General features: G+C 49.2%; 6 protein-coding genes across 6 annotated transcripts; 3 read left to right on the forward strand and 3 right to left on the reverse strand.

The window, feature by feature from the left end:
* The first annotated feature begins 5431 nt into the window (after nt 1–5431).
* HETIRDRAFT_390312 (uncharacterized protein) lies at nt 5432–8254 on the forward strand. The gene is made up of 6 exons (XM_009553833.1): nt 5432–5562; nt 5624–5636; nt 5707–5899; nt 5958–6080; nt 6128–6847; nt 6909–8254. The coding sequence occupies exons 1-6, from the start codon at nt 5520–5522 to the stop codon at nt 8130–8132; spliced, it is 2316 nt and encodes a 771-aa protein (XP_009552128.1). The 5' UTR covers nt 5432–5519; the 3' UTR covers nt 8133–8254.
* Nucleotides 8255–9137: 883 nt separating this feature from the next.
* On the reverse strand, nt 9138–9692 carry HETIRDRAFT_330519 (uncharacterized protein; the record flags this gene model as incomplete). The annotated part of the gene is made up of 1 exon (XM_009553834.1): nt 9138–9692. One exon carries the CDS (start codon nt 9690–9692, stop codon nt 9138–9140), a length of 555 nt encoding a protein of 184 aa, XP_009552129.1.
* Nucleotides 9693–10395: 703 nt separating this feature from the next.
* Nucleotides 10396–11969, reverse strand: HETIRDRAFT_436833 (uncharacterized protein; the record flags this gene model as incomplete). The annotated part of the gene is made up of 6 exons (XM_009553835.1): nt 10396–10526; nt 10575–10694; nt 10775–11067; nt 11121–11354; nt 11415–11642; nt 11701–11969. The coding sequence occupies 6 exons, from the start codon at nt 11967–11969 to the stop codon at nt 10396–10398; spliced, it is 1275 nt and encodes a 424-aa protein (XP_009552130.1).
* A 953-nt stretch (nt 11970–12922) lies between these two features.
* Nucleotides 12923–15644, forward strand: HETIRDRAFT_446735 (uncharacterized protein; the record flags this gene model as incomplete). Its single annotated transcript, XM_009553836.1, has 13 exons — nt 12923–13014; nt 13071–13194; nt 13256–13425; nt 13480–13559; nt 13633–13685; nt 13749–13789; nt 13849–13968; nt 14035–14247; nt 14302–14508; nt 14560–15305; nt 15368–15410; nt 15464–15531; nt 15585–15644. 10 exons carry the CDS (start codon nt 12923–12925, stop codon nt 14747–14749), a joined length of 1290 nt encoding a protein of 429 aa, XP_009552131.1. The 3' UTR covers nt 14750–15305; nt 15368–15410; nt 15464–15531; nt 15585–15644.
* On the reverse strand, nt 14741–19388 carry HETIRDRAFT_152464 (uncharacterized protein; the record flags this gene model as incomplete). The annotated part of the gene is made up of 24 exons (XM_009553837.1): nt 14741–15305; nt 15368–15410; nt 15464–15531; nt 15585–15760; nt 15816–15861; nt 15917–15962; nt 16016–16183; nt 16239–16279; nt 16339–16362; nt 16417–16512; nt 16570–16621; nt 16671–16805; nt 16837–16995; nt 17057–17317; nt 17368–17460; nt 17532–17639; nt 17695–17756; nt 17817–17934; nt 18036–18211; nt 18278–18367; nt 18430–18571; nt 18634–18858; nt 18940–19289; nt 19346–19388. The coding sequence occupies 24 exons, from the start codon at nt 19386–19388 to the stop codon at nt 15058–15060; spliced, it is 2970 nt and encodes a 989-aa protein (XP_009552132.1). The 3' UTR covers nt 14741–15057.
* Nucleotides 19389–20687: 1299 nt separating this feature from the next.
* Nucleotides 20688–22081, forward strand: HETIRDRAFT_66351 (Esterase/lipase/thioesterase). Its single transcript, XM_009553593.1, has 5 exons — nt 20688–20946; nt 20997–21133; nt 21196–21206; nt 21265–21797; nt 21855–22081. The coding sequence occupies exons 1-5, from the start codon at nt 20770–20772 to the stop codon at nt 21867–21869; spliced, it is 873 nt and encodes a 290-aa protein (XP_009551888.1). The 5' UTR covers nt 20688–20769; the 3' UTR covers nt 21870–22081.
* The last annotated feature ends 663 nt before the right edge of the window (nt 22082–22744 follow it).

Here is a 22744-nt window from a genome sequence, read left to right on the forward strand (position 1 = left end):
TTGCGTTCGATCACAGCCCTCCGCCAGAGCCCTCGTCGTCTTGCTCTCTCCCTCTCATCTAGTTTGTCATCCTCTGCCAGGGTCCAGTGTGGCCTTGCACCCATTCCCTTCCCTTTGCATCCCGATCAAATCCCGATCAAACATCGACCTACCGACCGACCGACCTACCGACCGACCGACCGACCGACCGACCGACCTACCGACCGACCGACCGACTGACCGACCGACCGACCGACTTACCGACTTACCGACTTACCGACTTACCGACCGACCGACCGACCGACCGACCGACTTACCGACCTACCGACCGACCGACCGACCGACTTACCGACCTACCGACTGACCGACTGAATACTTCGATTTTGGAGTTGTTTGTTCACTACACTCCGAACACTTTTAGTACGCTCCCTTGTTGGTTGTTGCACAGCTTATAGTTCCTTGCACACTAGAACTAGCTCCTGCCTACCTGCGCTTGTAGGGGTGTTTCTTGGGTGTGTTTCGCACTCAGAGGCATCACTAGCGTATCACCGGTGTTCTGCTGCAAAGAAAAGGTGGAGTAGGATTGTGTGTGGAGAGGCTATCCAGATGTCACGAACGGCTGTTCGGGACGAGAGGATCCTAGGCCACAAATGATAGAAGAGAGGTTGAAAGGATGATCAGGACTGATCAGACTAATGTCTTGTAATCAGAGAAGGCTGTGTGAACAGCAGTTCTTAGATTGGACAGAAGTGGATAGCCTGAGGCTTCCACACTGCGCCGCAGTATCTATAAATATGTACAAGCAAATGCACGGACCAAGTATCAATGGAACAGGAACGCGAGGTGTAGTCGGGAGAAAGGTCCTATGAGTCCTTATCAAGAAGGTGAGAAGAGTAGGTAAGCATAAGTGAAGCGTTTCGTAATACCCACTCATGATTTAGCCCTAAATAACTTGTACATACTTATAGCCAAAATGACCTTCTAAGAAGCTCAGCTTGCCCACCTTGCACACATCCCAATCTTTCCACTGCACTTAGCATCTGGCTATCCTCCTAGCTCATGCATTGTGAACTCTACCAGATCTAAAAGAATCATACTCAGTCTGATAAAGCACTGGATCCGTCTTAAAGCATCTGGAAAAACACCCCCTTGTATTAGCTCCGGATTATATCTAATAGTGTCTAACAGTATCTAAAAGTGTTAATAGTATCTAAAAGTGTCTAATTTCCTAATTGGGAGCAACACATTGTGAGCATTGGATTGGTTTCTAATTTCATGATATTAGCACTAATTCTATACTAAGAAGTCTTTAATTATCAGTAGGAAATAGTAAGTACTACTACTCTATCAGTGAGAAAGTAAAGATGTGGCACATTCTATACTATTTTAGCACATTACTCCCCTTTATATATGCCTATACCATTATCTTGTAGCTCTTTTGCTGACTTTCTAGCTGCTTTTATAAGGGATATAGAAAGAGAAAAATGTGCATTGATACCCCCAGCCACTTTGTTGGCAGCTTGGCAGCTGCCACAAGAGGCTATGAAGACCTAGGTACCTTGTCCTTGCACACAAGATCATTAAAGTTGTCATTGTTAGCCAATGCCTGCTATTGGTCATTATAGGACACAACATGTGGGTTGGACTTAGGGATATGCTATATGCAGCCTTATAGACCTTGTCTATCAGTATAGTGGCTAATACTGTCTTGTGCAGCACACAATCATCATCACTATTGATATTACAATTTTTAGCACTATTTATATTGTTTATTGCCTTGTTATACAGAAGATGCTCAAACTTGGTGTTTTCTTCTAGCTATTAGGCTGTGGAAAAGACAGTCATATTGGTATGTGGTGCCAAAATGATATATTTGCCTGCCATATAGGAAATATATGCATTAAGCATATTAAGATCACCTCCAACAATCTTGTGCTTATTTATATATAGGCATGCCATACATATACTCTTGTCCCCACCCTCTACCTCACTAGTGGCTATTTGGAAAACCTCTCTCTCTTATTGAATCTTGATTATTTATAATCATGTTTTTGATCAAATTTGCAAATTCAGGTAGCATTGTCTATACTAGTAGAGTCCCATTGAATATTACACTCAATCATAGTTTTACACATTCTCAGTCCAAATTGTATGAGTACCATAATTTATTTTTATCATATACAAAGTGTATTATTGATTTTCCATTGGTTTATTATCTTCTTAGCTAGTGTTTAAACTAAATCCTGAAAGACCTGACTTTTTAGGTATTTATTGACCTATTTATTTATAAGATAAAGGAAAGATAAATGTTGAATAAAATTTGAGGTGTTGAGGTTGCCTATATTATGTCTACTTATTTAGATTACCAAGTTCATATCTTAGACCTTGTGGCTTAGTGGCTTAGAGCATCTGTCCCTGGTGCTTGCATATATGAGGTTGTTGGTTCAACTCTGGCAGAAGGCAAGTTTGTTATAAGGTATATTCTGTGTTTAGGTATTGAACTAGTGCTCTAATAGACATGACTCTATAAGAAGGCTATGAGAACTGTGATGGTTGGTTTATTATGATTTTTCCGAAATTTCAAGTTATAATCAATCCTAATAATTCGTAATTTAGGAAAATTATGTCTAATTAGAACAGGTTTAGAGGGGGGGTAAGCTAAAAATGTCTAATCCTAATTGTTCTTAATTATGCATAAATAGAACTAATTAGAGCTTAATACAAAGGGGTAGTTTTCCAGATGCTAGCCTATAATCAATGCATAGTCTGCAACTAGCACAGAATATTTCAATCCTCATAGTCACTTAAAACTAAACTACAAAACTCAGATTCAACCCTAACCCCAAGAAATACTATTAAGCACTGTGCAAGAGTCACGAAGCGACAGGCTGGAACAGGACCCCCAGTAATAGGCAGAGAGGATGTCCACTGCCATCTTAAAACAGGCCAAAATTTGTCCAGACTTAGTTTGCCTGGAACCGCCAAAATTTGTCCGGATTTTGCGGACATCCTCCCTAGGGCCCCCTTTTTTGTCCAGACTGAGTGTCCAGCCGCAAAAAATCGATGAAAATGTCAAAACAATTCATTTTGCAATTCTAACAATATGAGAGCAATATAGAGTGACTCTAGACAAGCTCTTCGATCTGGTGCAAAGTCGATGGGATGTCCTTATCGCTGTATGCCTTCTTCTGGGCGGCAAGTTGCAAGATGTCGTGGAGCTGTGATGGTACAATGATGTGAATGGAGTTGAGCATACTCTCTACTCATAGGTGGGCTTGCGGATGATGGATGAAGATATATGAGATGTTGTCACATAGCATCTTGTATTGCAGGAGCTGCAGAAGTTTTGAATTTGTGAAAACTATTCCCCCCACAGGAAATGACGAGTTCCAGCCACACTGCACTACCAGTGCTTGAGCAGAGGGAAACACTATGTTAAATCCCAGGTTCAACAGGGCCTCTTGGTCAACCCAAAGCAGTGCTTGTTACAAACTGCTTGTTTGGTAACCCCAAGAGTAGGAGGTTTTTCCCTAGGTCACTCGAGGAGGATGTGTGGAACGATGGTCTCGGCTGTACGTGTAGCACAGGAGCCAGCAATGTATTGCGATGTAGCAATGAAGAGTACTGTAGGACGATAGTACTGGAATGAGGAGTCCTGTATGTGAAGATACAGGAGAACGAAGAGAATAGACTGAAGAACCTCAGCCTACTCTATGGGCCTTTTATACTACTTTAGGAAATAGGGTGTGAGAATACCATATATGTATCCATAGGTATTCTCTAAGTCGTCTCTCTCAATAATGACTACTCTTGTGCTTCTCCATTCGTCTCCTTCCGGCTAGGAAAGACTAGGAGCTTGATGCCCGGTGTGTGAGTAGTTTGTAAGGCGGCATTCTATGCCCGTCGCAATATGGCTTGTGATACTCGACCAACGATAAGGTGATCCGTTGGGAGTGGATGACCAAGGTTATTATCTGTACCTTGTTGTACGCCTCACCTTGTGAGGCCGCTTGATATTTGTGATGATCGTGTCAGTATAGACCGCCATTAAGGCCCAACAGAACGTGATCATAACAGTGCTCTACTCCAGCCACTCTACATAGTTACAAGCTGGCTCAAGATATGCCACAGTGACAACATCCAGAGCAGAAACCACATGCGGCCATCATTATAATAAGGGTCCACCATAGACCATGCACCATCAAGCCATGCCTGATGTGATGCTTTGTGGAGAGCATCAAGAAATTTGATTGGAGGGATTGGTCTGGACATGAGATGAGTGAAAAGGGATGCATCTGATGTCTTTGTGGGATGATCGCTGCTGTACCATGAGATTGTCCTGCTAAACTCCAAAGTCGAGGACAATGGAGGGAATTCCCAATGAACAAAGTCATGCACTGCAAGGTTGCTAGTTGGGAGCTTTTTGGACCATTGATCAGAGAGAGCGAAGTCACAATGATAGGTATTGACAACATGAAGTAGTATGTCCTTCCACAGCTTTCCTTGGCTAATCCAGAGGGCAGGTTTGAAAGCCTTTTGGTTCTCTTCCTCAAGGTCATCGCCTTGTGGGCAAGGCATTACAGCGTAGGCAGCGAGAAAGGGTTTGGAGTTGAACACGAAGGACCTGGCACCAATGCAGGCCTAGAGAGCAATGGGCTGTGATTTTTGCCCCAGATACATTGGAATCCATAATTTTGTGGGAAATATTTACGAAAGCAAGGATCTCTCATAGAAAATAGAATATTTGGCGCTGCAAGTAATATATTTGTACAGCTAAAGCAAAACAGGTGAAGCACTGAGATCAAGACTGACGACGGAGAACTGAGCACGGGCGTCGCCACATCAACAACCTTGGGGCGGCACCCGGAACCGAGCTCTTGAGGGCCTAGTTTTGTCCGGATCTGAGGATGTCCACCTGCCTCAAACCCCCCAATTTTGTCCATCCTGCGGACGGCCTTCCCCCGCCATTCGGCCAATTTTTGTCCAGGTCAGTGGACGTCCTGTCCCTCTATTACCGGGGGTCCTGTCGAAACTCGTAGTATGATAGCCTATTGCGCTTGGTAAGCACGAGGCTCGGGCCACGTGGAGGCCAGAAAGTCTGGACACAAACCTGGTCCTATGGTACCAGAAACTTCACCTCGAACACTTCCCATCGCGCAATAATTAGCGTGTGTTCATTTCACTTGTGAGTTTCACTTATGCGAAGAACGGTCTGAGGTCTCACCTTGCCATCGCAGACCTCAATGTCAGATATCGATACCTCTGTCGATGACTTGTCTGCGAACTTGTCCACTCTCGGCTTAACCGACGTTTCTCAATCCACATTGCTTGATCACCTGACAAAGTATTACGATTACAAAAAACTTCTACCAAAACCATCCACACACTCCACCCTCGCAAAAAGCTGGCTGGCTGACATGGTATCAGAAATTGCGCATGGAGGCATAGCGGTCTCCGATACATTGCTGAAGGCTCTTTTCATTGATAGCAATCTCACGGCACCGCATCCTTTGAAATCAGAGCTGGCGCTCACAGATTTGATGCGAGACAGCGACCTTGTACATTTCCTCATGAACGGCTGCGGTGTGTTTACTCTCTCTTGTTTAGCACCGTGGTAAGGCCTACTGACGAGTTTTCTCGCTAGAACCCGGAATTCAGTACGATTTAGATCAACCGTTGATACTCTTTTGATCAGTCGATTCGTTGATCTGACATGCATCATGATAGTGTGGACCAGGCGCATATACTCTGGGAGAATTTTCGCAGCCCTTACCTTGGCGAAACAGCGAACAATTTTGTGACAGCCCTCGACCATTATGAGAGTAATTACGATCCCGAAACTCATTATGGCAAAACTGTAGCCATTGTACAGTCGAGTGGCACAGGAAAATCACGTTTGATCGAAGAAATAAGCAAACGGGTGGGTCATTTGGGTCTCCTTATTTGTTTATTTTTCGTGTTTCAATTATTGTTCGCAGATACCGAGTATAAGCATCTGCTTACGACAAGATGAGCGGCCAACAACCGGATGGCCTCCTACCGATACCCCTGCGGTGCATTTCTTCACAAGAAGCCGTGCAGTCCTCAAGAACCCTCATATGGTAATCGCAATTTTATAACAAATTGGCCAAACTAATGGATTCTTGAGGCGGAGGAACTGGCAGCTGCCTTCCTTGGAGCGTTGATAGAGCTATTGCTTAACGGGATCCGAGAGAAGCCGTCAATGTCAACGCCGAAGGATTTCTTGAGTGATTGGGATATTACCGATCCTGGAAGTTCTGAGCAATCCAGGCGTCATCAACTTTTCACGCAGGTCGAGGACATGGCCGAGGCAAAGCTACATAATCATCGCGAAGAACTTAGGAAACTTCGCTCGAGACCGATGGATGACCCTGAACTCTCGGATCACCGCACGAACGCTCTTGTTTGGCACAAATCGCTACTTCGTGTCCTTGTACGGCCCCATATGGAGGCTCTCTCAGAGCTCGTTCATTCACGCGGTCACCGTCGATTCATAATCGCATTCGACGAATGCACCACATTAAACTCCAGAATTGGAATCTCTACCGACCCCAAGTTGATACCCCCTAGGAACGAGATGTCGCTGATCGCACTTCAGCGCATCGTCAAGGCTGCCGATCACCTTATCCTCCCTGTCAAGTTCTGGTTTCTATTGTTAGATACAAACTCGTCTCTGTACGATCTTGTTCCCCCAGGACAGATCGCACCATCCTTCCGGCTCAGGGACAAATTCAGTATGCTGCATCCGTGGATGTACCTTGGATTTAATCAACACCTTAGCAATGATCGTTTGTCAACGCCACAACAGGCACTTCTGTTACGTCACCTAAAAATGTATGGCAGACCTGTGAGTGCGAATCGTACTTACTTCTACTATTTGCAGTGCTCACTATTGTTTTGTGCTCCAGTATTGGTGGGCCCTCAGTACTGGCAGCAGTCTTCTGCGCGCTGCGCGCCTCAAACTTTTTGGCGCCAGCGGCTTCAACCCTGGGAATAGAAATCATGTGTTCGCTGCCTTCTCCCATCGAGTCCTATTAGAAATTGGTGAAGGCGAAGGTTCTAGTCGTCTGGCTGTAGCCGCCGTGCGCAACCACATGCGTGTCTTGATGGGAGTCGCTGATAACCTTGTCGTGACAGAAGCCCCATCAGAGCCAATACTCTCCGTCGCCGCCGTCACAGCACTTCTCGAGGGCGATAACTACAAAAGGGCATTTGACACATTGCTTGACGAACTGATCTTGAAAGGCCTTGTGATCGATCGAGGCCTTCGAGGCGAATTATGTTGTCAGCTGCTGATGATTCTCAGCCGAGACACAGGGACGTTCAAGGAGGCGGGCGAGTTCGTTACCATGACGAAACCTCCTGACAATCCCAATGAAGAACATGCGATCGTGCCTTTGCGACTGTCTACGTTCTTGAAAACGCTACTCGGGCCCCAGCTTGGTCTTCCACTCAAGAAAAATAAAACGCGCGATCGCCTTCTCTATAATACCGCAAATGTCTGGATCAACTTCACCCACATCGTTCAGGTCGACGAAATCATAACGGAATTAACTCATGAGTTCCTACATAAATGCTGGTCCTCTCATGCAGCCATACAATGCTCGTTCGGGCAGCCGGTCATCGACGGATTCTTTGTCGGCTATCAAGGCGACCTCAGCCAGCCGTTCGACTGCAGAAATCTTATCTATACACCCTGGCAAGCGAACGCGAAGACGAAGGCGGCATCGTATACTCTTGTTGACTGTCTGGCTGGCCCATGGATCGTCCCCGAACAAGGTCCCCGCTATAAGCCCGCAAATTACCTCGTGATCTTCATGGACCTTTGCGTATCCGCTTCTTTCCAGCAGGGTCAAAACCTTCGCTGCCGTTTGACGTATGGAGAGCCTCAGAGGCCTGGAAAGTCCGCGGACGGTTCTGCAACATGGGGTGGATATGCAACAGAACAGGAGGTCGAATCGAAACGATACTGTCTGAACGTCCGCGGGCTCAGCAACACGTATCCCGTCATCAACGGTCACAAGGCGCGGTTCAAACAACTGTTTGAACGCACTATAGGATGCTCTGATGCCAGATTCGCCGTTCACGCGGAGAACTTGCGCGAAAGTGTTCGGCATCTGACCCTCGGCTGAGATTGGGAGAATGCCAAGAGGAAAGGACCCACACAAATTTTCTTTTGTAACTCAACTGTTTTGTTCTGTCTTTTCCCGTCTTTTCCTTGACATTGAAAGCTCTGGCCGTCTTGTGTGCACCCAATTCAGACACTCCAAAAGTGACTTATCGGAAGCTGAATATACATATTGCAAGGTTGGGAAGAGCCAGTTCACATATTTACAGAAGAGTAACAATTCTATCAACCAGTTGATCGACCCGACAATTTACATGATCTCTACATTCATACTCGGTTAGATGCAGACCTCTCCACCTTGGGGTAAGCATTGTCTGGGTTGGCATATGTATGGCCTACTGGACACATGTGCAATTTCACCGTGCTCTCCCTCTATGTGGGACCTTGCCCCCCACACATACTGTCTGCTATTAGCTTGTACACAAGATGTGCCCTGACTTCAGCACCGACACCAGCACCAGGCCCGACCACCGTACTAGGCCACGAACTGGAACATATATGCACCTTGATCGCTTGATCAGCCAGCGGGGAGCGTTGGGCCGTACCAACACGCTTGAGGCGCATAACACACACGTATTGCAATGCAGAAATAATCAAATGATGCGTGCCCATGTTTCACGAAAGACTCGAGCAATTGTGTTCTCAAAAGAAGTCATTATTGGACTGGGTAATTCGGACCTCGACTTCTTTCTCGTCGCTCTCGTCACTGTCTACCGTTCTCACACGCACGCTAGCCTCTAAGCCGATACTCGTTCATTGCAGTCTCCTGCCGCAAGTCTAAGCTGTCCACCCGCTCAGTGATCCTCGCTTGGCGTCGGTAAATTCTCTTGATGTATCCTGCGCAGCCACGATAGCCCCTAGGCACACTGAACTGGCAGCCGCACCCGTACCTTCCTATTCGAAACTCTGCATGTGGCGACGGGCGAGGCCATGCAGCTTACGCGAGTATAGAAAGCGCCGCCGATAACCACTCGTACCAGCGAGGGTGTCGGGCGCGGCGATCATCAATCTAACTTTGACCAGGCTCGCTAAAGAGCGCGACGCGATCCGTTTTTTTCGCCGGAAACGCGCTGAGGTCGAGAGAGGCTTCCCCGCGCGTCCTCAGCTCGAGGTCCTTCAGCTGCGCCAGAAAGCCGGGATTGGGGCAGATGGCAGGCCTTGCCCGGACGAGCCTTCCCAGCGCGTCCTTCAGCGGCACGCTCTTCCTCGTCAGGAGGTAGCCCGCCACGACGGTGGGCGAGCGCGATACGGCGGCGAAGCAGTGCACGAACACGCGCCCGGCGAGGGTCGTGGCGACCGCGACGATGATGTCGCTCGCCTCGGCGACGACCTGGTCGATGGACGATCCTGGGTCATAGGAGAGGGAGAGTCGGCGGTACTTGATGTTCGGGACGGTGGAAGGGGGCGAGGCGCCGATGCTGAGGACATCGGTGATGGCGTGTGCGAAGAGGAAGGAGGTAGAGGCAGAGGTGCATGACCCAAGGTAGAGATAAGGGGGGTCGACTAGGATGGCGGCGTCGCCGCTACCCGACTTGCTCGCGGCAGCTTTCCTCTTCGGCGGCATGCTCGACGTGGAGTACGGGAGTTTAGGACCCCGCATGGAAATTGCAGAACATCGCGTGGAGAGCGTGACCCAGCCACACCTCTGTGCATCCGACAGCTTGGTTGGCCAGCTCAAACCATCCTGAGACGTTTCCTCTCGATGATCTTGATGTGTCGCAGCCAGGATCTCTCCATGTCACTCGCTTGCTGCCCCTGAAAACACTCTCGCCTCCTGTACAGCTCTGCAAGCGCGTCTCCCTGGTCAGAACGCCCCTATAACATCCATACCGTAGCTCATTTGTCCGCTTACATCCCTTACATTGTCGCCCAGCGCGACACTGGAGATCCTTTCTCCTTCGCATGTATATATATATGTCAGGTTGGCACCATCCCCGACGATAAGTACTTGGCGTCTACGTGCGTGCATTGCCCCGCCGCATTTGATCCTGGCACTGACTCGCAGCCTCGCGTATTGCTATGAGCATCGTGCTCATGCAGAAGATCGGGTTTGACTCGGGAGTGAGTTGCACTATGCTCCCAACGTATCTCGACGGAAAAGGAAGTCGCTGGCAGGTGGCTGCGTTTCTCGAGGAGGCGGAAGACAAGGTGGCGAGTGTCTGTGCGTCGGCGTGAATGTCGCATCGGCGCCTATTGGTGTTCAGTGGCTCATTTTCAAACTTATGACACAGTAACCTCTTTTGAAAGGGCATGTGCATGCCGCAAAGCTATTGATTCTGGTCTATCTTCTGTACATGATAGAGAGCTTCAGTGAACGCGGCATGAACTCTAGGATCTGGATCCTGCGAGTGCTCGAGCACAGGCAGAGCATGGGCCTTCAAATGGGTATGTGTGTGCTCTTTGCATACCATCAGCAGAAAGAATATCTGCACGGGAATCCACGAACCGTATCGAGCAACACTGGCAAGCACGTGTGCGCTCCCGACTTTGAGATCGGCATTGTCGCTTTCGAGCATGCGAGCAAGCGCCTTGATCGCATTCTCAAGCATGTTCCCTTGAGTGTTTCCTGTTTATCGATGATGGCCGAGCGCCGCGATCGTGAGTCGTATCTTCGCGAACGGGATCTGACCGGAATTTCGAGCCTACCGGAAATGACAGCGATCGCAAGTCGTTCGAGAAGATCGGGTTTTTCCAACAGGTCATGCCACTCAACATGTGTGTCTGCATCGAGTGCATGGAGCAGATGAATGGCTTGGAGCTGCTCGAAGATGTCCTCTTCCCATATATTTTCTGGCTGGTATGCCGTGCGCTCTTCTCTACATTCCGCCCACATTCTTTTGCGAAAAGATGCGAATGGCTTGTAGGTCGAATTTTGAAGCACCGAAGAGTGTATTTTTTGCCCTGGAACGATCACACGGCCCCGTTGGCGATGAAACAGCCTATGGAAGCTATTTGAGTTCTGAAAACGTACAGCTCATAAGGAGATTTGCACCATGACATGGACCGCTCGCCTTTGTACGTCCGCTGGAGAAAGGGCAGATATTCCAAGAGCCACCAGCTTTTGGGAAAGTCTATTTTCGCGGAAACAGGCGATTCGCTCCACTTGAGACTCCAGAGGATGCTTTCGGACTTGAACTGTAGGCCGGCGATCATCGCCTCGTGTTTCATCCAAAACAGAGGCATGTGTAGTATGTCCGGTATGCGTTGCTCCATGTTCTTTCCACCGCTAGAGAGACAGGTATTAGGATGCCCCAAAACAAGATCCCGAGCGCTGACAGAAACTCACATGTCAGAGTGTTTACCTGCAAACCACACTTCCTTGACATGAGGAAATTTAGCAGTGGTGTTTGCACCCGTATCACGCTCCGGGTTGAGACACACTCCCCCGTGAACATACTCTGGGAGAAACTTGACTCGGCGTTCATCCAAGCCTAGTGCGTGCCGAAAGAAGCAGACTCTGGAGTTTGAAAAATGCAAGGCCTGATCTTGAGAGCGCACCGAGGACACGGTATCCCTGCGTAGCCCGCCAGAGTCACCAATTTTTGCACGAGTCATCCGAAAGGTGTACGCACCAGGCGCCCACAAAATGCACCCTAACATCTCTTGTAAATGTGTCCTTGAAAAGCTGTGCGACTTCTCCGACGTATGTTCCATCGACCCCATGCAGTCGACCTTCCTCATCGCGTTTCTGTTGTTTGCATATTCTACTATAGATGTCATAAGCACTTTCGAGAGCACCGTCAGGCCTGGGAGCATGGTTTGTGTAGCATCGTGGAAAGCCTACATCGGTAGCTGCGCTTCGTTGTGACGATGGAGAAGACCGAGCTGTTGTATGCAGCATCAGAAGTCATTGCTGTCTCATTGTAGGCAAGTAGCGTGTATGAGAAGCTCGTACCGTTCCAAGAATTCCTGCAAGTACCCGAATTTGATACGCGCCTCGCGAAAATCCTAAGGTAATGATCAGTGCTCGGAGTGGTGCATAGCCGTCGCGATGTCGGTACCAAACAAATATATTCGATCCTCAGACCTTGTATAGTTATCTGCCAGCCAGAGGTAGGCACGCAAGATGTTCCTTCGTAATGTCCTTGTGGAACGAAACAGGATACCAGAGTGGGCTCGGTCAGCGACTCGGAAGCAAATGATGGTGGAACTTACAACGCTACCGCCTGGTCAATGAGATTGGTAAATGGGCTGTTTACTTCAGTTCCAACACCGCTGTTGTAAATCGCGATTTGGCCCGAATCGTGGTCCTTTCGGATATGTCGGTAGAAGAAGAGGACGTTTGTCGGCTGATGTGGTCAGTGGCAAAGGCATGACTCAGGACCTTCTCGGAGTACGAAATGATGAAATCTGAAGCTTACCTCCAGCCCAAACTTGTTCGATGTTCCATCGATGCACACTATCAATTGTTTTCCAGACACACCACATCCACACGTAGTGCTTCTTTTCTCATTGGCTTGCGATGCGGAATCCTCTCGTCTGCACTCTGTGAGTGAGCTAGATGTTACAGCATAGAAACGGACACAGACATAGCGTCAGCGCGATCTGTATTGTTATCTGGCGAGCCTACACTGCTGTTTGCCATGTTGCTTCAGCGAGCAAGAAGGCTTGGTGACTTGCGTCGTCCTACAAAATTGTCAAAGAAGAGTCTAGCACGAGTGCCAAAACGAGGCTGACACGAGTCACATTGAAACTCGGCCAATTGGAAGCCGCCTGTGATGGATTCAAAGCGCCCACAGGTTACGCCGTAGTTGCTAACGAGTTCGAGGTCGCATTCCCATACAAACCTTCCAAATGTCCAGGAATTCGCCATCAGAGGCTGAGGTAGTGGATTCAGTCACCAGCGTCAACCCGCGTGGCGATAGCGATATACAAAGCACCTCGATGTTCGTATCCTGATCAGTCCTCGAGTCCATACCGCACGTTCATGATGATTTTTCAGGAACGTAGGAGATGATTTGCCTTCTGTCCATCAGACCTCGGCGTGCAAATGCCAGCCTGAAACGGACACCACCAAGAACATAATTATATGCATCGATGGGACTGCAAGCCGACTTGGGCTTGAGGTACGCGCTTTTTTTGCAGAATGCTCGAGAGCACTGGATCTATCACGCGCCTCTGTCACAGCGTACCGCAGTCCTTGATCTCTACAGACACATCAAAAAGAATGGTCACGAAGAACGACAGATTGCGTTCTATCACAATGGCATGGGCACTGTACCGGCTCTACCATCCTGGCGCTCGTTTGAATATTGGAAACAAATATTGAACAGCAAGATAGATCTGGCCATTGGCTGGTACGCACATATACATCGATTATCTTCTGTCCAGTTTATACAACAAACTTCTAGGGATTTTCATAAAACCATCCAACAGGCTTACATCTGGTTGTCTAATAACTACGTGGACGGAGACCGTGTATACTTATTTGGTACGTATGCAAGATGACGCATACTCTCGCGCAGACAAATACATTGGCGCTTCACTATGACGCCCTTGTCTAGGTTTCTCACGAGGTGCATATCAAGTTCGAGTGCTTGCGGCAATAATCGCATCAGTGAGTTCTATATCACACGTTGATCATTAGTGTCGGACTTGAATGAAATCGTGAATACCATAGCTTGGAGTCCCCTTCCCAAATAACGAGGCACAAGTGCCGATGTTTGTATCGCCAACTAAAAGCGCGTTGTCAGAGAAGTACTGATATCCGTGGCCTGTAGCGCATACCAGCTCTATATCAACATGCATGCGAAGCATCAACCAGATGCAATGATTTTGACGACCCTCTTCAAAGAAACGTTCGCCTCCAGGACTGTACCAGTGCACTTCTTGGGGGCCTGGTGAGTGATGCTTTTTGCTTCGTCCAAGCTTGAATATCTCACCACCGTATGCTACGACTGGCTCAGGGATTCCGTGTCCTCGATTGGATTACGGGCAAACGGCCCACCAATCGCTCCTGACTCTATGAATAACATCTGTTTTTTCCGTCACGCTCTTGCATTAGATGAGCGTCGAGTCAAATTTATGCCAACGTACGCGCAAGGGCCTTACCCACGAGCAGACCATGCACGCTCAATGCAGATCAAAGAAGTTTGGTTTCCAGGAACCCACAGAGACATGTAGGCCGTGACGCCTCCAATACCTCTTGGTTTTCTTTGACCTCAACATTACAGGGGGATCAGAACACCGGACAACCTTCTTGCAGATTTGTCTTTTCGCTGGATGCACAGCGAAGCCGCGCATTGTGGCCTGCGTTTGCAGTGGATCGACCCTATCGAGGGCCCCCTGGCATTGCCTGAGGATTCGATGAAGCATATGTGGAGGTTGATGGAGCTCCTTCCAATCCGACGCCTGGCATATAAAGGTGATAAGACAACATTGTGAGATTAAAGTCGCCTTCAGGAGTTCCAGGCATTGATATATGACTCCAGGATACCAAACTATGCACGAGGCCGACCTGTATTTCCCGGGCAGATGATCCACTCCCGTGTGGCTGACATGGGCCCCATGTATGATCCGCGAGCACAAGGTTTAGATATAGCTCGAATCCGCGACAAAAGGAGAACAGCAGCAATTGATGAATTATGGGACTCAAGTGACTTGATGCGTGTTCGATCTTAATATGGTTTTTCAAAGCTCATCCGTCAGGAATCGTCGAGAATTCATGACCTTGTAAACTTCTACATGATGCATCTATTCCGTCTAACTTCCGCCCCGCTCCTGGGTACGCAATTTCTCTGATTCAGAATTATTCTCGTATCCAGGATGTCGATAACACGATTGTTTTTGTCCGTATGAGCTTCGGGAGCAAAAGAATAGCAACATAGCAAAACATAGCAAGTGATAGCGTGCGCGAATACCAATGTACAGTTTACGGGTGCGTTACCCTCCGTCGGTGAGGAGTAAAACAGAACATGAATCAGGACAGACTATAACGAGGCGAGAAGAGATTGGACCCATGGATTTCCATCAATGCGTGGCTGAATCTCAGCGAAGCACGTTTTGAGTTCTTCTAACTGGGCTTGTGGTGACAGTTCATCGGACATGATTACATCCTCGCCGTCGTCCATGGATGAAGACGAAGTACGTGAAGCCCAGGTCTTAAGTAGATCTTCAACTATCTTGATGCCTTCTTCTGTGACCTCTGGTGAGAAATCTCCATCTTTTGACGACTCATCTGTGGTACGTGGTACATAAGTATACGCGCTGCACGCGAAGGCATAGAAGGCATCCACGCACCGACTTTGAAGTCCTCAAGCTCATCGGCCGTGCGCCGCGCAAGCTATGGACGGATCAACTCAGACTCAGACTGACTTGAAGAATATAAAGGCTTACCTTGACTACGGATTCCGGGAAATTAGCCAGCTCCGCCACATGAATACCGAAACTTTGATCGCTGACACCTAGATGCCAATCTCAGCTTAGAGTTTTACAGACATGTCGGAAAGTGGCATACCGGGTTCGACTTTGTACAGCAACGTGATGTCCTTCTCTTTCGATGTCTCGGAAGAGTCGGACACATGCGCAACGACATGCAAGTTTTGCACATGCGATAGCTCTTGGTCGAGAGCGGTGAGCTCGTGGAAGTGGGTTGCGAAGAGGCAAAAAGCGTGAATCTGCGACGCGATGTGCCTACAGCGATACTGATTAGCGGGAGTCGTCGAGAATCTCAAATTGAGAAGTTTACTCTGAAATTGCCCATGCAAGTCCGAAGCCATCATAGGTTGATGTGCCTATGCAGATCGAGTCAAAATTAGGCAAGGCCGCGATACTTTGCAAAGATCGCACCTCTACCAAGCTCATCGATGATAATTAACGAATCTTTGGTGGCAGACTAGAGATCGGCTGTAGGTCACTCAGAACCATGAAAGACCATCGTTGGCGCACCTTCAAGATCGTAGCAGTCTCTAACATCTCCGCCATGAACGTGGAGATCCCTTTCAGCTGACTGTCCCCTGCGCCCACACGACACAGGATAGAATCAAAGATGGGTATTTGTGCCTCCGAGCAAGGCACGAACGAGCCCGTTTGCGCCATGAGCGCAATCACGCCAACCTTGGCGAAGAAAGATGAACATCGTAGTTATGAACGGTTCAAGCTATTGACAAACCTGTCGGATATAAGTGCTCTTTCCGCCCATATTAGGCCCGGCTGAGGACGGGGTGCGCCAGTCAACGTGAAGGATAACATCAAGCATAATACAGACGCACTAATAATCTGGAATTCACTTTTGTCTGGGTATCAAGTCAGTCATCTCGTTTAAGAAAGAACGGACTCGACAAACATACCCTTTATCATCTCTACATCATTTGGTATGAAGCTCATGTCATCTTGGACTTCAAGACAGGGATGCCGAGCTTCTTTCAAAACAAGGTCTCCTGCTCCTAAGATCATAGCACACATGAGATGTTGGCACATCCACCGTAACAGCGCATACACACCTTTCTCGACCACTATGGGCTTGACATACTGCTCCGGCGCGCTTACTGCCACCTGAGCAAAACTGCAGCGAGAAATCGACATCAATGCCCTGGCATGGTACCGGAGGAGGAAACACGACAAGCCTTAATATGACGTCCAGGTGTGCAAGATTGCCATTGAGCGCCTCTAGTACCGGTGTGTATGTTGCTAGCAATCGCGCCAGGTCAACGTCGAGGTTATTATCATGGATTACAGACTAGAAAACGAAGCTTACAAGCGATGCTCACAACTTCTTTGACCAACCCACTCTGCGTTTTTGAATACGCCTGCGTCGCATTTTGATACTCCTCGGCAAGTTCCTTCAATCCTGTCGTCGTGAAGTATACCCCTGATTTTATCGTCCCAAGCTCAATATACTTGCGCTTGTTTTGTATCGCCTTGGCATCCTAGATCGGCGCCATGTCATCGTTCTTGACCAGTCTTGTGAAATAATGAAGGAGCACGCACGTTTTTCGTCAAACGGAAACAGTAACCATAAGTCGCTGAATTTTCCAGATGAAGCTTCTTGTCAAGCTCCAGCCCCAGGTCCGTGCCGACTTCGGCATGCTCCGTGTCCAGCCCATCACGGACCTCGAACAATTTGTCCGCTAGATTCTGCAATCGCTCGTCATAGTCGGGTTTAATCACAAAATTGTGCCGTTCGAGCTCGGTGAGGTCGAGTGTCTGCTCGACCATCTCGGCGTACTTTTCAAGCGACTCGGAGTATTTCTACGGCAGGTAGATGAGCTATAGCACACGAAAATGGAGTGTGCACATACCTCGAAGTGTGTAAGGTACATCTCATCGATGAGCTCTTTTGCACGGTCGGTTCTTGTATCTACGTGCTTGAGTGTCTCTATCAATCCCTTGAGCTAATGTGCATGTCACAGAAGAAGGACCATGCTCAATCTAGACTTTTAAATGGATGAGAGGCACGACGTACTTTGAGCACAGCCTGATACACGCGCACGACATCTTCTAGCGATGCCACGGATTTCTGAAACCGCTTGCTGATACGATGCATATCCGGCATTAACTTCATGAAGTCGTCCTAGAAGTTGGGATGTGGTCAATACAGCTGTAAGGTATTAACAAGAAAGAACAACCTGAAGTGTCTTTCGCGCGTTTCCATCCTCGACAAAGGTCTCGACCAAATCCTGCTTTTTCACTGCATTAATGAGCTGTCAGTAGTCAAGTAAGAGACAATTAGGTGCAGGAGATCACGAACATATTTCGTGTCTATTGACGAGGGGCTGTTTCAGCCAGCTGCCAAGCATACGAGTACCCTGCGCGGTTTTGCATTTGTTCAATAGGCCCAGCAGCGTGGTGTTTCTCGTCGACGTGCCCTAGAATACATTGTTCTGAAATCAGCATCTTGTGGCCGACTTATTCACCATTCAAACAACCCAAACAGGAATTGTTAGGTAACATAATGGGCTGCACTTACCCCTCCAACCTCGACAAGGTTCAACGCACGCAGTGCACTGGCGTCGAGGCGCATATATTGGTCGAGATCGTGCGTGCGGATCGTCCACGCACCGTGATTCGAAGAGTCAGATAAGAGAGATAGATAGATGAGTAGGCCCGCCAGAGCGCCTGGTGCAGTCGGTAGGCTCAGTTGCGCTGTTGTCAACGATGGATGTATGCGTCATCAGCACCAGAGTTATTTTTTTCAAAAGACATGCGTACGAATCACAGTCGACACGTCAGCTGTTACAGAAGGGGTGGCAGCGAGAAGGCAAGTGAGGTCTTGATCGACATGCTTCGCGGTGAATTCACCTTAGAATTAAGAGTTAATGATGGGCCAATGGTAGGAGTATGTAACAGAATATGGTGCGCACTGGGTTTCCTCTCAGTGACGACCACTCCACAGCGATCAAGTACATCTTTGAGCTTCTTGAGGTCAAAATCTCGATCTGTTGAGCCCGATGCGGTCCCTGTGGTTATCAAAGCCTCTTTCACGCCCAGCTGAATTACGAGTGTCTAGACACTGCACATCAGGTTTTCCTTTCGGAATGAAGAAGCATAGAAGCTTGAAAGCGCACTTCGGTGTTCGAGAACAGGTCATTGTCCACAAAATCCGCGACTCCGAGCTGGCGAGTGCTGGAGTCAGCGAACGCGATACCGACTGTCTTATTCTTGACTTTGCTCGAAGACCCTGGAACAGACGGCGTGGAAGAGATTTTGATAGCCATGACCATCGGTGCTGATAGGATATCATTGTCGATGAACAAAAGGTCTTCGACAGCCGAGAGGTTGCCAGGGGATGCCTACTCCAGAAGAATACGGCACGATATGCATGTATCAGAGCTCTCAGAGCGGAATATCGCAGCCGTCTAGAACTCCCATACCTCTTTGTCCAATACGAACTTTTTCGCCTTTCTTCCCTGCCCAGGCTCTGGCACCCATATCTCCACCTTCAACTGTTTGACTGTGAGGGCCTCCCGCAGGAATGTTTTTGCCACACTCGAGCTTAAATTCACGCTGGGCAGTCCTGCCTGCCGTCCGCCTGCCCCGAGATACTTTAGCACCGAGTTGGTGTGGAACACGTGTTGAGCGATGTAAAGCGCATCCGGCCCATGCGCGGTGTAGAAGTTATCGTTGTTAGCATACCGAGAGAAGAGTCGCACAGTTCCCGTCGTGTCTGGAGATTTTGCGGGCAGCTTAGAGAAGAACGTGCAGAAGCCAGGGTCTGTAGTATCTGAAAGACGACGCGGAGTAAGTGAACAGGATAGATAAAATGCCGAAGTAACAAACCCAGATCATTGTCATCCTTTTCTTTTCCATACATGAGCGCCATGGTGGGTAGATAGTCAGACAAACAGGCTACAATTCGGATGTCGTCTCGAGAGCGGCGACTTGAATCAGACGCGTCGGTGACGCGAGCGGCGACCGACCGTGCGAAATGAACGCGTTTATTATGTAATCACATGCCGGCCCGTTTAACAGCGAGCGCCCACAAGCGCCCACGTCTCCGGGTTTTGACCTTCCCCACCGTCTTGACATGACGTGGATTGACAGTCCTCTGGTTCCTGATTCGCCATGTTTCCTCTAATGCGAGCCATGAAGGCATGCCAATCCGATCCCTCAGCTTGGGGCCTCACTCGGCCCCACGCATTCGAGGTAGTGCTGCACCCGTGTGTACAGAAGCCGCGTTGACCCCCCCCGCAGCATCTGAAGTTTGTGGTGCAATATCAATCCGTATCCCTCTATGATCACTTTTGTGATATTCTATGCTTCGATGCCTTCACTGTATGGTACAGGAGCTTGGAAGGAATGCCACAGAGATCCTACCTTGCAGGCTGAATGCGTCTGACGTGTTCCTCAGTGCTTCCCTACTTACATGTGTTGTCTTGCAGCGATATGCAATATACCTCATTGCTTTGTCCGCTTTGTGAACTGGCCTGCAAAAAAGCTGATTACTTTGTTAGCTAGACAAAAGACTTCAATGAAGTCCTTTAGTTTCCGACGTACTTGGTTGATCAGCATTCATCCCATCGGCAGCTTCCACGATCCGTTGACTGCACTTAATCGCTACTAGTCGGCGATCCAGGATTAAGCGAACATCATACCCATCGCTTTGACTCTGGCGTTCAGGGCTTCAGGGCTGTCTCGGTTCCTTCATTTGACCTTCTGAATACGATTGTTTGTTTCTCTAGCGTCCAACGTTCTAGGGCATAGTCTTACAGACAGAGCTCTTCTGGTCTTTGAGATGTGCTTTCGTGCAACCTTCCATGCGCCTTGCTGACTCCATGAGGATCGTTCGTTCACAGGTTTAGCGTCGATGAAGAGTAGAAACTGACAGACATTTGTATGTGATGCCGTCACTCACCTCGTTGACGAACACTCCAGCCACGATGCACCGTCTCGCGCGCCCACGGTCATCGGCGTTCGCGAGCGCTAAGCACTGAGAACCACACCACCAGCACATCGCGAACCTGATGGTCGCGCGCGATAGCATCACCTGATACGAGAGCAGGGTTCTAGAGGGACTGAGCGACGTCGATTCGAGCCAGATGTCCGGATCGGCGCAGGTGCTCCTCGCGAAGTGGCAGTATGATGCGACTTCGTGGCGCGCTACCTTGCTCTAGGGCTTTCTAACTCCCTGCAACATATATATCGTCATCGAGTGGCCCGCATCCGGTATACCGCGGCGCAAGCCTTTTCACCCCACATATAGCATGGCTCCCCCTTCGGTCATGAAATTCGTCCGTTCCTCGGACGGCACACCCATCTATGCGGAGGCCACGGGCTCTTCCCGGAACCTGCACGTCGTGCTTGTTCACGGCTTCAGCCTTAGTGGTGTCGTGTTCGACGAGTTCTGCGCGGACCAGCGGTTGCTTGACGAGCTCTACATCGTGCGTAGCGATCCTCCCGCTCTATTCCCCGCCTTCATCTCTATTGGCAGGTCCGCTACGATATTCGCGGGCACGGCCGCAGCGGGAAGCCTGAGACTGCAGAGAGCTACGTGTCAAAACTGTATGCCGACGATTTCAAAGCCGTGCTGGACGCATTCTCTCTGGTGAAGCCAGTCCTTGCCGCATGGTCAGCCGGTCGTCCCTTACCGTCGCTCCATTCTCCACTGACCGTTCTTTTGGCGATACCAGGAGCATGGGTGGTGCGCGACCGAGCAAATGGTGATGAGTGGACCTTATGCTGATTTTCTCCGAATATAGGCACGGTGGCCACGGACGTGGCCACATACCTGCCGCCAGGAACCATATCCGGTCTCTTATTCATCGCCGCAATCCCCTGCGCTGGGCCATTCGTGGCGCAATTCGGCACCGACGAAGTGCTGGCTGCCCTAAGCGGCTGCCTGGAAACCGGATCCATCGCCTCGAACCAAGCCGCCTACTGGAAGTTCGTCGACTTGCTGTTCGTCTCTCCCGAGACGACGCCGTTCGCTCTCAAGTGCCTGTATAACGGACATGCGGTCTCGCCCAAGATCATGAGGCACGTGTGCGAGCGCGAGCAGGACATCGAGAAGCTGTGGGAGGCTGGGAGGGAGGGTCTGCCGCTGTGTTTGCTCAAGGGCACTGTGGACGCGCAGATCAAGTTGGACAAGGTCGAGGAGCTAATGAAACCGCATTTTCAGGAGGATAAATTTGAGGTAAGAGTTTTGAAGGGCGGCGGGCACTCGCTGCATGTGGAGACCAAGGAAGAGCTGATGTGGAACTTCTTGGAGTTCGCGAAGAGAGTCGGGGGAAAGGTGAATTCGATTGTTACATTGTCTACTTCATAGAGGGCTGAGCGAATCTGCGCGCAGGACTATGGGAGTTAGAAGGCCAGACTGATGACTAGGCGCCTAGCGTCTCGCTGTCAAAGAATGACTAGGATTGTAGGAACGGGTCAACTATGAACGGCGTGGTACATACTATCGACGAACCGACATACTGCGAAATCATCGGAGCATGCGTCTTTTGAAGTCAGTCACAAGATTGAATATTTGAATTCCAAGGCTCATGCTAGATGAACGAATTGAGCTTTGTTTTCAAGTAGGGCGATGGCTTCTATTCATGACATCCTCTTGCCGTCGTATCTCTTGCTACCGCATCGAACCCCCCGTCTGGCTGGCAGAATTCCGAGGAACGTGAAGCATAGAGAAGCTCGTAATAAACAGGAAAACTGACATGGTGAACGCTGATTACTTGAGCCGCTGCTTTTCGAGGCGCATGACCCCATATTAGACTTCGGCGTCTAAAGTTACTAGTGTACTTCGTTCAAGGGTTTTCGCGATGAGGTGCCCCAAGTCATGGAATTGAACGACTTGGTATTGGTGAGACCATATCGGGAGATACATTCCCACGAGCAAAGTTGGCACTGGGACACGCTCGGTCGTTTCGACAGTGATAAAGTCGAATTTTCGCCACATGGTTCAGTATAGGGTGATAGCGACGTCGACTATCCCTCCAACATCGAGAGAGCTGAGGAGCCGCCGTGGTCCAAGCAAATAGGCGCAGACAGCGATGACGTATAGGTAGCTAGGTTATGACGTCGCTGGATCTGGTCCACGTATTTCTGCCCTCGACACATCTGCACGCACTGCGTTCCTTTGTTCTCCTTGCAATACAGGTGAGCTTTTCAGACATAGCTTTTTGCGTCTCGCGAGCTAATCCCTGCAGGTGACCTCGCATAGACTCTCCGTGAACACAGTGC

The sequence above is a fragment of the Heterobasidion irregulare genome (assembly GCF_000320585.1).
Source record: "Heterobasidion irregulare TC 32-1 unplaced genomic scaffold scaffold_12, whole genome shotgun sequence".
In the NCBI taxonomy this organism is placed as follows: domain Eukaryota; kingdom Fungi; phylum Basidiomycota; class Agaricomycetes; order Russulales; family Bondarzewiaceae; genus Heterobasidion; species Heterobasidion irregulare.

Coding starts and splice junctions, on each gene's coding strand:
- HETIRDRAFT_390312 (XM_009553833.1), top strand. CDS start 5,520: ATGCGAGACAGCGACCTTGTACATTTCCTCATGAACGGCTGCG. Junction 5,900..5,957: donor TCGAAGAAATAAGCAAACGG/GTGGGTCATTTG, acceptor TATTGTTCGCAG/ATACCGAGTATAAGCATCTG. Junction 6,081..6,127: donor TCCTCAAGAACCCTCATATG/GTAATCGCAATT, acceptor TGGATTCTTGAG/GCGGAGGAACTGGCAGCTGC.
- HETIRDRAFT_66351 (XM_009553593.1), top strand. CDS start 20,770: ATGGCTCCCCCTTCGGTCATGAAATTCGTCCGTTCCTCGGACGGCACA. Junction 20,947..20,996: donor TGCTTGACGAGCTCTACATC/GTGCGTAGCGAT, acceptor CTCTATTGGCAG/GTCCGCTACGATATTCGCGG.